The 15,449-nt window shown below is 39.3% G+C and overlaps 2 protein-coding genes across 2 annotated transcripts; both read right to left on the bottom strand.

The window, feature by feature from the left end:
- Positions 1-8,593: 8,593 nt before the first annotated feature.
- On the bottom strand, positions 8,594-9,919 carry LOC111905490 (uncharacterized). Its single transcript, XM_023901172.1, has 2 exons — positions 9,265-9,919; positions 8,594-9,180 (listed from the first exon to the last, which is right to left on the bottom strand). The coding sequence occupies exons 1-2, from the start codon at positions 9,917-9,919 to the stop codon at positions 8,594-8,596; spliced, it is 1,242 nt and encodes a 413-aa protein (XP_023756940.1).
- Positions 9,920-10,240: 321 nt separating this feature from the next.
- On the bottom strand, positions 10,241-14,753 carry LOC111905484 (oligopeptide transporter 3). The gene is made up of 4 exons (XM_023901166.3): positions 14,195-14,753; positions 13,969-14,066; positions 11,536-12,105; positions 10,241-11,401 (listed from the first exon to the last, which is right to left on the bottom strand). Exons 1-4 carry the CDS (start codon positions 14,696-14,698, stop codon positions 10,348-10,350), a joined length of 2,226 nt encoding a protein of 741 aa, XP_023756934.1. The 5' UTR covers positions 14,699-14,753; the 3' UTR covers positions 10,241-10,347.
- Between the last annotated feature and the right edge of the window lie 696 nt (positions 14,754-15,449).

The following is a 15,449-nucleotide window of genomic DNA, read 5'->3' as shown; positions in this document are numbered from 1 at the left end:
CGTCTCTGCTTAAGCATGTAGGTTTTGAGTGAAAAAAAAGTGAGGTACATGTATAAAAAAAAGAGAGAGAATTACGAGAAAAGTGTGAAGAATTTTGGAGCAAGTAAAGTGAAGATCAAAAGATCAAAATTCCAAGAAATTCAAAAGTTGAAGATACCATAAATCAAATAAGGTGGTGAATTCAAAGAAATCAAAGATCAAATATCAAGAAGTGAAGAATTCCGAAAGAGCTCCATAGTGGTATCAATGATTGTAATTCTAGATTATGTATGCTTAGGTTGCTCAACTAAAAATACCTTGAGGATAAGGAGGTTTTCTGAGGATGGATTCGGAGGGTTGCATAAAATGAGCATTGTTCGGAAAAAGTGGGCGAGTGTTTTTGAAGATTGTGAGTATTTAAAGTATGGGGGGGGGGGGGTACTTTAGGAAAATTATAGACACAAAAGCATGCGTTGAGGTCTTGGCATAATGGTTGAACTAGAGTCGGAATGTTCTGTGTGGTGTTAGCAATTAAGAATTAAGTTTAAATTTGCTTGAGGGCAAGCAAAGCCTAAGTGTGGGGTATTTTAATATTTCCATATTTATACTTATTTTTAGGCAATATTTAAGTACATTTTTATTAATAAATTGATAATATGTTTAGAATAATGATACTTATGACTTTAAATTGTTATTTTCAGTCAATATAAAGGATTTTCAAAGAGAGGGACCAAAAGTGCCAAAATGTGGAACATGGGAGGCTTGAAAGACAAGAAAATAATAAATTCACGATAAACACTAAATTCACGACGTGGCGATGAAGCCCACGACGTGGCACGGGTGTTCCAGAAGATAGACATCGCGACGTGGAGGATTTCCTTGAAGGATACGGATTGCTTGAAGCCCACGACGTGGCGCATCTGGCCACGACGTGGCGCGGGTTTTTGAGGATTATATAAGTCCTCCTGATTATTACGAAAAGGAGAAGCTTTTGGCAGAAGAAAAGAGTTCCAGGAGACAATTAAGAGCGAAAGAAAGGTTCTAGAAGAGGGTTTTCAACACCAAAAGGAGTAAAGGTTTATATTTTAGTTAAATAAGAACATATCTTTCATTATTTTTAGCTGTTTAGGTTTAGTTGCTATGATGAGCAGCTGAATCTAGCTACTCTTGTTTAGCTAGATAAAGCTTTTAAACTTATGAATAGTTATATGCTTATGGATTAAGTTTAGTTGGTAAAAATTGCTTGTGTTTGATTTGAATAACCTAGCATGCTATTATTTGTTTATCTACTTGCTTGATTGCATGTTCTGTGTAGCTTAGTGACCATTAAACTGCATGAACTTATTTACCTAATGATTTAGTGAACATTGAATTGTTAGAGCTAGGATTGACCAATCTTAGTTAGTAATTAGAATAAATAAAGCTTAGCTGTGCTAGAGAACGTGTATTGTGATCATAATTGCGTTTATACAACAAAATCTTACACAGCATATTTACATTCATAATTAGTTATGTGTTTAATTATGTGTGAACATACATGGTTTGACATGAATTAGTTAATTATTGGTAAGTTAGAACTAAATTACTAATACAAATAAAAACCAACTTAATAATCCGTAATCATTAGCTAGCCATTAGGAAGAAGTGGATTCAAACTAAACAAGAGTGTGTTTTTATTTATTGAGTTTGATTTAAGTTCATCTGATCTTGTAAAACCAGATAAAACCCCTTTTAAACTTGTTAATAAATTAGGTTAATTTAATAGTAAGTAAATTAATTAGAACACCGTTCCCTGTGATCGACACCCGACTTACCCAAGCTATACTGTAATCTGACTAGGTACACTGCCTATAAGTGCATAGTTAGCTCAGTTTGTTAGGTTATAAATATTAAAATTAGTGAGTACTTTTGTGCACATCACTACCGTAAACCCATGAGTTTACGGCCGTAAACTCATGGTTAATCCAACCATTTCGTGATTTGGGTGCTTCTAGGTCATTCATGTAAGTTCCTAGTTCATTAGTCAAGCATTAGAAGGAGTTTGGGGCATCAAAACCCCTTTGAAAGGTGTTTACGGTTTTGGGAGATTCCCAAACCGTAAACCCATGTTATTGGGGGGTTTTTGGTGTTCTTTCCAAGGATTTGCAAGCACACTAAGTAGATAACTAGTTAGGAAGGGTGTACTTATGTATATGAAGCTTGCAAGGGTGTTTTAGGACCTAAAAACACTAATGTGTTCTTGGTGCTTGAAGATTGCTTGAATATCTATGTAAAAATCGAAAATCCAAAGATGAAATGATGTATAAACACTAGATTTAGTGCTGTATGAACGAATTTAGGGAAGAAAACTTACATTTTTGGTGGTCTTGGAAAGATGAATTTATGATGGTTGAGGGAAAAGTTCTTGTGTTCTTGAGTGGGAAGTGGGTAAATGAGGACAAGAGTGTAAACTCATGCTATATGCATGAGTCTTGGGGGAAAGGGTGTTTACGGCCCAAACACCCCTTGTTTGGCCGTGAACACCTAGCTAAGGCGTTGGGTTGTTTCACTCGCTACACTTAACTAATTACGACTCTTACTTTTATTTAATCGTTTGACGAAAAATAAAATAAAACACCAAACGGACTCAAACCCGACCAAAAACGTAATGAAATATTTTTAACTAATATTTGAAGTGTTTGAATGGGGAAATTATACAAATAAAAATTTCGGGTTGTCATAGTTCTGGTCCAACACAAAGCTATTTGTCAGCAGACATAAATGTGTCTGATAACTGGAAAATGATGGCATTTGCAAATAGCTCATCTTCTGAACAGAATAAGCCAAACATGTTGAATTCAACCTTTCACATGTCGTGTATGGCTTCTACGCCTTTGCCTGAAAATACGTCTCAAAAGGTTGAGTTCTTGTCATTATTATTTTTTGGTGGCTTATTATTCTGTTGCATTTCAAGGTATTTGTAACACCCTGAATTCAGAAGGCTGGAAAAGAGAAGAAAACCTCAAATGAGGAAGTGACTCGTCGAGTAGATGGGTGACTCAACGAGTTGGAGCGCGATTTGGTCGCAGGTTTAGTAACCTACTCGACGAGTTAGAAGACTGACTCGGCGAGTTGGCCAGGTTTGGGGAAAACCCTAAATGCGGGCCTTGTACCCTATTTAAGGAACATTATAGCCTCCATCATCCCCCTTGATACTCTCTCAAGTCCAGAATGAAAACCCTAGAGCCTCCCTAGAGTTATGAGTCATTTTGAGAGTTTTGGAGCATTCTTGAAGCTTGGAGGAACAAGAAGAAGGTTGGAGGTTCAAGGAGGAAGGATTAGATCCAATAGATCCACTCCATTTGCTGCTCATTTTGGTAATCAAGTTCCTTCCTTGACTTCTAGTTTGTTAGATCTCTTTATGTCCCTTTTTATGAAGTTTATGGACCAAGGGTGATTTTTTGTGGGATTTGGACGTCCCCAAGCCAGATCCTTTCAGATCTAGGAGTGTCTTGAGTAGTAAAAGCATAAAGGTGGAAGTTTTATGCCATTAGAACTCCCCATGCAAAGTTTAAGGAGTTTTTTTTGGCCTTTTGAGCAAAAAGGGCCATGTATGAGTGCAAAGGTAGTGGCTTTGTGTAATATCCTGACCCTAGGAGGCTGGATCTGGGTCTTGGATGCCTTGAGCTTGTCTGAAATCGTCTGAATAAAGTTGGACATAGAGAGACTCGGCGAGTCGCTTGTGGGACTTGGCGAGTCAGGACAGTTATTGCCCTAAAACCCTTCTGTAAAAGGGTATGAGTTGAGTGGTTAGGGACTCAGCCAGTATGAGTCCATAATGGTCATGAAGTTCGTCGTACTCGATGAGTTCAAGGAAGAACTCGGCGAGTCTAAGGCAACCTCCTTAGTTTATGAAGATGGACTCGACGAGTTGTTCATACAACTCGGTGAGTCACAGCCTAGACACATTCTTATGTAGATGATGAACTCGACGAGTTCAAGGTCGAACTCGGCGAGTCGGATGAAGATGGTCCCAATGGTATGGTTGAAGGAGAACTCGTCGAGTTCTTGCTAGACTCGACGAGTGGAGTCGGGGTTGTATGGGGTTGGAGGAGTATGGACTCGACGAGTTGGTAGATCGACTCGGCGAGTCAAGTCAACTGGAGGTTGACTTTAGCCTGGGTTGACTTTTGGGAATATTGTGGTCTAAATGTTATTTTGGGTATTGATAGTTCAGGAAGTCGAAGGTTCAACGGTTCAGAAGTTGCCGGTTAGCAGTCAGAAGTGTTCAACGAGTTTTCAGTAGTGTGAGGTGAGTCTCCTCACTGTGTGCATGGGTCTACGGCCACAATGCCGACCTATTATGATCATGTTCATGTTTATGTTTATGTATAGAATGAAGACCCGGGGTTTAGCCCTAGGTACTTATGGTTATATGTTTTGGGTTACAACCCGATGCCGGGCGAGGCCCGAGGAATGTTAGGACGCTAGAGATCTTTGTGATTCTTGCATGTGACGATACAATAGGTTCCGGACAGAGGATCCGATGTCGGGGTAAGCCCAAGGTATGTTAGATGATAGTATGTCTCCGGACCGGGGGTCCGATGCCGGGGCAATCCCGAGGAAGATTCTTATGTTGTATGTTCGACTATACTTGTGTCTCTGTGATACTAGTATGTGTCTGGTAGGGAGATGAGTGTGGGCGAGGTCCCGAATTTCATCACTAGCTGAGTATGGATGGAATTCCATGTCTCGATATTAGCAGAGTAGGGGAGAGGCCCGTGATAGGAAGGATGTGAGTGTAGGCAGGGGCCTATATCTCACTACTAGTAGGAGTATGGACGGGGTTCCACTACTTCAGTAGCAGACCAGGGGCGGTGTAACATCCCGATTTCCAGGTATTATGCTGATCATTTATTTTTTTGAGTAAAAGAGAGGGACTCGACGAGTTGAGGCGTAGACTCGTCGAGTAGGACCGCGGTTGCTGACTGGATTAATGAACAGACTCGACGGGTCGGAAAGGGTGGACTCGACGAGTCTGCGCCGTGGATTGAAACCCTAATTCTTGGGGTATGTGCCCTATTTAAAGGCCTTTATAGCCTGCATTTGCAGCCACTACACCCCTGAGAAACCTTAGAGAGCAGAGAGATCGTTTGTGGTGCAAGAGGAAGGCTAATTCACCATTTCTTGTGTGTTTTAGCAAGAAGGAAGGAGGTAGAACAAGCTAAGTGGGTTGAGGAGCTTGGATCCACTTCTATTTGAACAGAGGAAGCTGTTGTAGGTAACAATCTGTGCCATCCTCGTGTTTATAATGATTCTAGTGGAATCTAGGGTTTTCTTTATGCCTATTTTAGTTGAATCTGGAGTATGTGAGGTCCCAAGGCAAAATGGTTCATAGATTTGGACCTTAAGAGGTCCAGAGAGTCCTTTCTACTCTGCTTTATGCCATACCTTTTGAGTTATGAGCCTAGGAGGCCATTTTAGAGGTTATTTCACCAAAAGAAGCTTTGGGTGTGTTGCATGTGTACCAAGATTCGACCTTTACATGATTATCGTGCTTGGGAAGGTCAGATCTATAGGTTAGAGAAGAAGATCTGACCTCAGAAGGTCATTTGAGTATGATCATGGAAGCAACTCACCGAGTTCATAAGTGGACTCGACGAGTCGAGTCGGGGTTGCCCCGCGATTCGTGACAGGAGGAACCCGTCGAGTGGAAGGATGACTCGACGAGCCAAAAGAGGCTAGAAGGATTCAGAGGACCCGCATGGACTCATCGAGTCGCCCATGTGCACTCGACGAGTCGGGTCAAAGTTTGATCGTTGACCTTAGGGTTTTGGTCAAGACTGATTCAAGGGAGTTCAGGGAGGGGTAGAATGGCCTTCTACCCAATATTAGAAATGAGACTATGAGAGAGTATTGATTGGGAATGTTATTTGATTAATAGGAGGAGGCTAGGCCGGGACGTTGAGCATGAGAGTTATCCGACTTCATTGAGGTGAGTCTTCTCACTATACTGTATCTGGAAGGGTACCTATGTCTGACCGGAAGGTCTTATATGCTATGGGATGTATGTGTTGTATGTTGTTATGTGATATGTATGTGTTATGTATGTTATGTATGATAAGGACCGGAAGGTCAACATGATATGGACCGGAAGGTCAAGAGGTTACGGACCGGAAGGTCGATACGGGTAGGACCGGAAGGTCTACCGGGATTCGGGACGGAAGTCCCCTTAGACACTTGGATCGGAAGATCCCACAGAGTTATGGCCCGGAAAGGCGTATGTGTTGTATGTGGTATCTTGGGGAACTCACTAATCATTTATGCTTACAGTTGTGTTATGTGTTTCAGGTACTAGCGATGATCGCGGGAAGGCGCCGGCATGATCCGTACACACTCATAGAGTTTATGTTTGAGATTCTGGGAAATTTTTTGTTATGATGACATTGGATACATTATGTTTTGACATTGTTTTGATGATTAAAAGTATGGTTTAAAAATGAAATTTTTTTTTGGAAATTTACGTTGTTACAAGTTGGTATCAAAGCCTTGGTTTGAGAGATTCGGATGCACCTTCGGGTGTATCTGGACTCAAACTGGGGATTTGAGAAAGTTTTTCATAATATAAACAATTTTTCCAAAGAAGTAAAAGGATTTGAGAAAAGCAAAGGAAGCAGTGTGTACGATCAGCCAGCGCCCGAACGGTGATTTCCTAAAATACCCTTACATTATGTGTTATGAGAGATTATGTGATATGCTATGCATGCTAGAGTAGGCTAGGTACTCATATTAAGACTAGAGTGGCCTGATTTGTGATGCCTTAGCCTAGGAAGATTTCTACTGCTATGAGATGCTTGAGAGCGAGTAGGTAGCAGTGAGGAGCTATGAGAGGTTTACCGAAGGGTAGCCTATGCTAGCGAGATGTAGAGCACTTGCGATCTGGGATCCGAGGAGGAGGACTTAGGGTGAATATTGATGCAGTGTGGACGGTAGTATAGGGCCCGTACTACTGAAGACACTAGAGCAATGCGCACTCTAAGTAAGAATCCTCAAGGTACTAGGGAACAAGTAGGGTTGAGTTATCGAGTGCGAGTATGCTCAAGCAAGTCTTTGATATTATTATGTTGTATTTCAGAGACATCATGGTTGGGACACGCCACTGACCTGAGACGAGCGGCGTGAGTGACGATCCGCTCTACCAACTGAGCTATATCCCCCCGAGCCAAGTGGAGCATGCATGAAGGAGTCAGACGCTTCTTCTTTCTTTTCCCTGGCGCAGCTGGGCCATCCTGGACTTGAACCAGAGACCTCGCCAGGAGCTTCGTCAGATGATCCACGATGAGGCGGCAACGGCGATTCGAGCCGAGATTCCGGAGATGTTTGGGTCTATCAAGACCACGTTGATTAAGACTTTTGATGAGCGGTACGCAGCGGTGACTGAGGCTGCGGCTATTGCAGCTGTGGCTGCTGCCAGGCCTCAGGGAGGTGACTCGTTGTTGTTTCGAGAGTTCAGAAACACGAAACCACCAGAGTTTGACGGGACGCAGGATCTGATCGCTGCGATGAGATGGATTTCTGATATTGAGGAATGCTTCTACACGTGTTCATGTCCGGAGCATCTGAGGGTGTGGTTCGCGCTAAACCAGCTTCGCTTGGGAGCGAAGGACTGGTGGATGTTCGTGACGGAAAGCTTCACTCTTGTAGAGATTTCAGAGGTGACTTGGGAGAGGTTCACCACCATGTTCAGAGACGAGTATGTTCCCCCGGTGGAGAGGGAACGGTTGGCTCAGGAGTTCTTGTCCCTCAAGCAGGGCACTGATTCTGTTACTGTGGTTACCAGGAAGTTTCATGAAAGGGCGATGTTCTACCCTGAGCAAGTGTCTACCGAGCAGGCACACATGAGCCGGTATTTGGCCATTATGAGGAAGGATATTCGGGAGTTTGTATCGAACTCAACTTACCGGACATTTGCTAAGCTCCAGGAAAATGTCCGGAAGAGGGAGATTGAGTTGGAGACTCAGGCTAGGGAGGAGGCCGAGTCTCAGGGGATGGATCGGCGACCGGCACAGTCTCAGCCGGCAGCCAAACATTATTATAATATTATATTATAATAATATAATATTATTTATATTATTATATTTTGAAAACATTATTATTGTTTTTTTTTATCTTAATAAAAGATAACTTTGAAATTATTAATATTAATAAACTTAATAATAAAATATAATTGTTAAATAATAAATGTTTATTGATTAGGTTATAATGACGAAAGTTAGTCAAATGATAATTTTACGTTAATGATGACTTAAAAAGTAAGGCTAAGGCTAAGGGGTATGGTCACACCCAACCTACTCAAAAGGTGACGCCATATCAGCGCCACATCACCTCCACTACAAACCCACTACCAACCTACTATCTCTTGGAAATGGTCACCACTCTACATCATTTTTTATTTTTATTTTTTTATTTTTTTACATTAAAATTATTTAAAAAATAATTATTAAAAAAAAAATAAAAACATAAATATTAGTTAAAAACATTTTACATTAATTTAAAAAACATAAATTTAAAATCTACATTACTTAAAAAACATAATAATCTAAAACCTAAATTACAAAAAAAAGCATATAAAATATTACTCGCCGTCATCCCCGTCGTTGTCATAGCCACCGTGTTGCTGGAATTGCCTTTGCCATACATGCTCAGTCAAATCATAACGTAAATTGTGACGTGTTTCACTATTTTGTATTTCCAAAAATCGTGTGAAAAATCGTGTGAAGTATGCAGGGCTGCCGACTTGTATTACTGCAGGTAGGTTAAGAATATCTACCGGATTATATATACAAATAGCTATACCATTTTCTTCAATTATCATGTTATGTAAAATAACACAAACAGTCAAAACCTTCGTCAATTTCGACCTATCCCATGACCGTGTCGGATGTTTGATAATGTGCCACTTTTGTTTGAGGACCCCAAACGTCCGTTCCACATCTTTCATTGCCGATTCTTGTGCTAATTTGAATAATTTTCGTTTTTCATCGGCCGGAAATGAAAACGACTTAACAAACGTAGCGTACTTTGGATATATCTCATCACCAAGGTAATACCCGCAATTATATTGATGCTTATTAACAACAAACGTCATATTTGGTGCTTTACCCTGCAAAATATCATTAAATATCGGAGAGGCTCCAAGCACATTCAGGTCGTTGTTTGACCCTGCCATACCAAAAAATGCATGTCAAATCCATAGGTCATGTGATGCAACGACCTCTAGTATAAAAGTCGGGACGCCATGATCACCTCGAGTGAATTGACCTCGCCATGTATTGAGACAATTTGCCCACTCCCAATATGTACAATCAATGCTACCAAGCATTCCTGGTAAGTCGTGTTTAGCTTCATGGGCGACATACAATTGTTCGATATCATTTCTAGTTGGATGTCGCAAATATATGTTACCATAAAACTCTATGACATACTCACAAAAAAGATAAGCACATTCTAGCCCAGTCCTCTCAGACATTTTCAGATACTCATCTGAAGCATCTGCTGCTATGCCGTATGCCAATTGTCTAAGGGCTGCTGCGCATTTTTGTAGGGTACTAAAACCACGTTTACCTCTTGCATCCCATCGCAATTGGAAAAACGCATAATTGTTTTCCAAATCTTTAGCAATACGTAAAAATAATTTTCTACTAATACAAAATCGGTCTTTAAATTTTGATAGGTCATACAAACTATCAGGGGCAAAGTAATCATGTACCAAAAACTCGTGTGTCGTCATACGATCCCGAACTATCGAAATTCTATGCCTCTTCTCGGTATTTGAACTTTCACCTCTTTGCTGCACTCTATTGCGTGCCGCAGACGACAACGTGTGCAACATCAAGTCATCTTCATCCGAGCTATCATCATCGGATGAAGAAGAAGCAATCGAACCCGCAAAATTATTCATATCTATGTTTGAAAGTGTGTTTGACAGAGGTAATAGAAATATGTTTGTGATATGAATGGAAATGTATTTGTTTATATGTTGTGTATGTATTTATATATGTCTATTAAGTTTTGTTTGATTTTTTTTTACCTTGTTAACGGTCAAAAGAAAAGAAAGAAAAAAGAACGGTAAAAAATGGTCCATCAATTGCATTAGTCTTCTTCGTCCGCAGCCAATATCACGCCACAAGACACCTACTCTTCATTGGGGCGGTGTTCACACGTGGGTAAAGGTGCCACGTAGGCACCACGCGTGGCCAAACTCAATCCATACGACAAAGCCTTAGAATAAGTAGGACCCATATATTAACAAGTTTATGCTTGCAAACAAAGTAACAAACACTCGTATTCTAGCTAGCTACAATATATTGTTGCTGCTGCTACCCGCGCCTAGAATATCGGGCAACCGGTGACATTAATTCCGGTAGCTGTTGGACACGTGGCCAAAGGACAGTGGTCAGGCTTTGCCCCCCACCACTTCAAATTAACCCCTTCGTTTTGCAAGGCGAAGAACAACAACACACCCATGAACGCCGTACCTGCATCCAGCGCCGCCGAAAGGATGTAATTGTACTTCTGCCACCATTGTTTCCGGTACTTGAACACAAAATAGTTAAAGATCATTCCGGTGACAAGCCAGCTTGCTATGTTTGTGGGAGTCGCCGGCGGCATTCCGGCGAAACCATATGATATAACAGGTATGTTAATCAACGGAATCCATTTCTTTTCCGGGAAAATCTTGCTCATTATCCACACCGGCACCGGCAAGAACGCTCCGATTAGAAACAGCCATACGAGATTTCTATACAAACCTCCGGATCCAAAGAGTCGCTCGGGTCCGATGAGTCCCCAAATCACAGAAGCATCAAATGTAACTTTGAATTTGGGGCATGTCCATGGACTTTCGGGATGAAGCCCCTCGATATCACACAGATTCTCGATATTCTCCAACATCCACCATGACACAGCGAGATTCACCGTCCCTGCAACTAGGGTTCCGACGAGCTGAGCTGTGAACATGCATCGAGGTGGGATCTTCATGTAGTGCCCTAGCTTCAGATCCGACAAGAAAGAAAGAGCATGAATTGTACTGATTCTTCCGTAGATTTTGAACAGCAGATTCGCAATCGGTTTTCCAGGCAAAATATACCCGATTATGAACTGTGCTATGATGTCATATCCAGGTTGCTGGTTTGTAGTAGCTTGAATGACTCCAATGGGGAGAGTAACGAGCCAAGCCAGACCAAAAGCAAAGAGAAAACCCCACCATGGAAGCTGCACATCTTCTTTCCAAACAAAACACATCACCAGAGACAACGCGATGCTCCCTACCAACATCACCAGATACCACCATTGCGGGACTTGTTTATAGCTCTGCATCAGTTTCGCATGGATGTCGATCTTAGCATTCTTCACTGCCGATTTACTCTGCTTCCATATATCCCTACAAAACAAAATCAAATCAAATCAAAACCCTAGACAAAAAATTTGATCGATCAATTGAAACATCAAACACAAATCAAATCAAAACCCTAGACAATTTATTTCAATAGAAACTGAGAAACATTTAACACTCACCCGCCATGGAATAAGGCGACGTGGGTGAGAGTGGCGGTGAACCTGGCGAATCCGGATCCAATTGAAAGCGCAAACAAAGGACTTAAGTAGAGCTTGCTGTAACTATTGTAAGCAGCGATGTTGAGATCGAATTGTGGGGTTAAGATTCTGGTGGTGTCGTATTCATGGCCGGTGGCGGTGAATAGCTTGTTGGAGAAGATTGGGAATTTTCTGGCATCAAATGTGTCGTATTTCCAGTAACAAATCGGAACGATGATGTAGATGAAGGCGATGAAGCCTGCTCCGACGTTGAGAATGGAAGTCCAAGGGGTGACTAATGGGCTGCCATGGTAGGCGGAGATCCCAGCCCAGTCGAGGGTGAAGGCGCCGACTCCTAACCCATGGTAGCCGGAGCCGATTTGTTGGGCGGTGATGCTGTGGGGCCAAACCCAGCAAACCCAGGAGAAGAAGGTTAAAATGGGAAAAAGGTAGCCTGGAAGTGCGTAATACGCAAAGCTTAAAACCAGGAAGATCATGAAAAATCGCATCCTTGTCATGCCTTCACCTTTGTTTTCCTTTTCATGCAATGCCCTAAAATAAATAAATAAATAAGTATAAAAGGTTAATTACTAATAATAGCAACGCACTTTACCGAAAGTATTGTTTTGATTTAAATTTTGCTTATAATAACAATATACTTTCAATGTATTCTTACTTATAGTAATAACCAATATCGTTAAATGTTGTTGTAATCGTGAATTTTTATAAAACACGTTGATACTTCTATAGTTATATTGAGTGTAGGTTGCTATTATAAGTAAAATTTGAAGTATGGAAGAAAGTGGAAGTAGGTTGTTATTATTTGTAAAATGTAAAAGTGGTGAAGTATATAATCCATGATTTGGTAGTGTTCGTTGCTATTTATTGCAATTAATGCATAAGTAAGTAAATAAACAAATATATGCACAGATATACTAGGCCCACTATAATCCATGATTTGGTAGTGTTCTTTGCTATTTATTGTAATTAATGCATAAATAAGTAAATAAATAGATATATGCACAAATATACTAGGCCCTGTTTGACACGTTAGCTGCAAAGCTAACTTTTAACTTATAAGTTATGAATAAGTCATCTCAAACTAGCTCATCAAAAAACTAGTTTATAAGTTACTTTATAATCTAATTTTATGGTCTTACCAAATGCTAAATTACAATAAGTTAGCTTATTTCTGCGAAAGAAGGACTAACCTAGTTTCATTGATTTGTTCATCACATTCTAGTTTTGTTGCTTCTTAATATTCTATTTTTGTTGCTTCTTATAGTATCAATAATACCATGATGGAGATCTCAATTTTTGGTGTTATAACTATGAAGGTTTTTCAACTTATAATGTCTAATAATAGAAAAAAAAAAAACTAAAAATGCAATGTTATAATTGATAGATTTTCCCAACTACTATGCCTTAATAAATTTTGTTTTCTATTTATACACAATGTTGTTATAGAAAGAAATAGAATTATAAAGGAAATTAAGTTATTATATATCAGATTTAGCCCATAAATAAATTGATAAATGCACTAAATAGCAACATACTTTTGTGGGATAAATGCAAATGTCTACTATATGATGCGCTCACCTTTTGTAAGGATATCTTTGTTGAGAAACAATTTGAAATTTCGAAGTATAGCAGTTATGAAATTATTAGCCTCGTTTTGTGCTAATGGTAAAACATATGAACAGTTTATTACTCTGCATATTTATATAATAATTTGTTAATAAATCATCTTATTTTTATTTCTACTTATTGCAATTTCTTTTAAAAAGGAAACTAATTCATACATAACAATTTTTCTCTATAACACAACAATATATACTTTAAAATGTTGTAATGTATAACTCCACAAAGCATAAGTTGTGCATGGACATAAAGAAAAATTGTTGTCTACGAATCACAATCCAGAATCATGTTTAATTATAACAATGACATCTAAATACAAAACAATTTCATCTGTTGATATAATTGAATAAGATTTTCAAAATACTATATATTAATAAAAATAATTTAAAATGCAAATATTATAATCAGATAGATTTCTAAAAATAACTATGTTATAAAAATTAAAAATCAATTTTTTTAATAAAAATAAAATAAAATAAGAACTATTTTGTAATTGATCCATAAATATATAAGGCAACCAGTGTGCAATGAATGGCACATATTCATATATGTCCCCTTTATGGTTATTAATTATTATTCTTCAAATGACGTCCACGTATCTTCAATTTTTCAGTATATAAACTTTTCAAGCTCTAAAAGGAATATTAGGCATACAAATATAGCATGTAACTTTTTCCACCAAACCATAAAGTAGAATATGCATACGATTAATCATTAATTATTATATAATATTTATTAGCTAATTATAAATAATAAAATAAAAATGGTACTGACCTAAAGAGAGAAACCTGAGCTAGGTTTGCTGGCCACCACATCTCCACTGGATCAACCAGATATCTTCTCAGCATTCCTGCCCATCCATACCCTAATATCTAACAATAAAATTCAAAATAATAATAATAACATCATTAGTTTCGAACAAAAGTATTTCTTTATTATTATTATTATTATTATATAATCTAATAAAGTTATAATTTGAATTCAAACCACATAAAATTACCTGAGTAGTCAAAACGATAATCAAACCACAGAGGAAACTCAAGCTCTGTCTATAATAAGCTTTCATAACAGTAATGGCTCCAATCGAGTACGCATCACCCCCACCTGTAGACACCCCACAATTTGCAAACACAGTGATTATCACGTGCTCCTTCATGTTAAACGGACCCGGATTCAAGCTAAAGCTCCGACCCATTAACTTGTACTCCTTCGTCGGCAACGTCGCCGCCATGAATTTTCCGATCGGAAGAACTGCAATCTGCATAAGAATGGCTGATATCGCGAGAGGTTGAGTTCGGTATATGAAGAAAGTGTTTAGGAATATTAGAACAACGCACGACCCAACGCCCAGTGTCCATGCCCGGAATGTCATTACCGGTAGTGATGTGTCGTCGGTTTCCGGCACCACCAGAGCCACCTCTTCCACGGTACACTCTGCAACCGCCGCCGTCGCCGGTGGAGGTGGCCCATTTTGTTTTTCGCCGGTGTCGTTATCCGAAGCCATTGTTACAGAGCGTCAGAATTCAGAAGGCAGACCCACTTTTGAGATGTGCTTTCGTACAATCTGGTTTAATAGGAGAGAGATGGAGGAATAATCTCTGTCAAAATTACAAAACTGCCCTCAAACGTTAGATATTTTTGTATTCCTTTTCTTTGGTTTGATTTTATGTGCGAGTATAATTATATAGAATATAGAAATATAAATAGAAATTTCGTTTTAGTTTATAGTCACAGAAATAGAAATTCCTGTTGACTGTTTTTCTTCTCGTTTTGTATTCTTTTCATTGAATTTAGTTTATAAACATTATCTGAATCAAACATGTAACATGGGAAACAACGTGACCTACGATTGTTTGAAGGGCAAAATGGTCTTTTAGTTGGTCAAGGTCAAGGGAGTCAAATCGGGTTAAGAATTATAAGTTGCGAAAGAGGAAACGAAATTACTAAAAATTAAGGTGGTTGGGGTATGTGTAATCACATGACTCACACACTCTTTCAAAATGGACAAAAAAGAACTGTCCACATGGCACCGAGCTGTCAAGATAGGGCCCACGCCATGTAGGATGGTTGTTGCCAGGTCAACAGACACCCATGCTTGTATGCTATCATTTCTTCCATTGCATTTCCTCGAGTTTGTAATTTTCATATTCATAAAGTTCAAGCCCTTGTGTATGCTAATATACATAGGTACATATGAATGTAAAAAGGAATTTTTGTTTTCATTAATTTAGGTTAATTTTTTTAAAAAAATTTGA

Source organism: Lactuca sativa, chromosome 1 (genome assembly GCF_002870075.4).
Source record: "Lactuca sativa cultivar Salinas chromosome 1, Lsat_Salinas_v11, whole genome shotgun sequence".
NCBI lineage: Eukaryota > Viridiplantae > Streptophyta > Magnoliopsida > Asterales > Asteraceae > Lactuca > Lactuca sativa.
The sequence above is the reverse complement of the archived record's forward strand: the minus strand, read 5'-3'. Positions and strand labels throughout refer to the sequence as shown.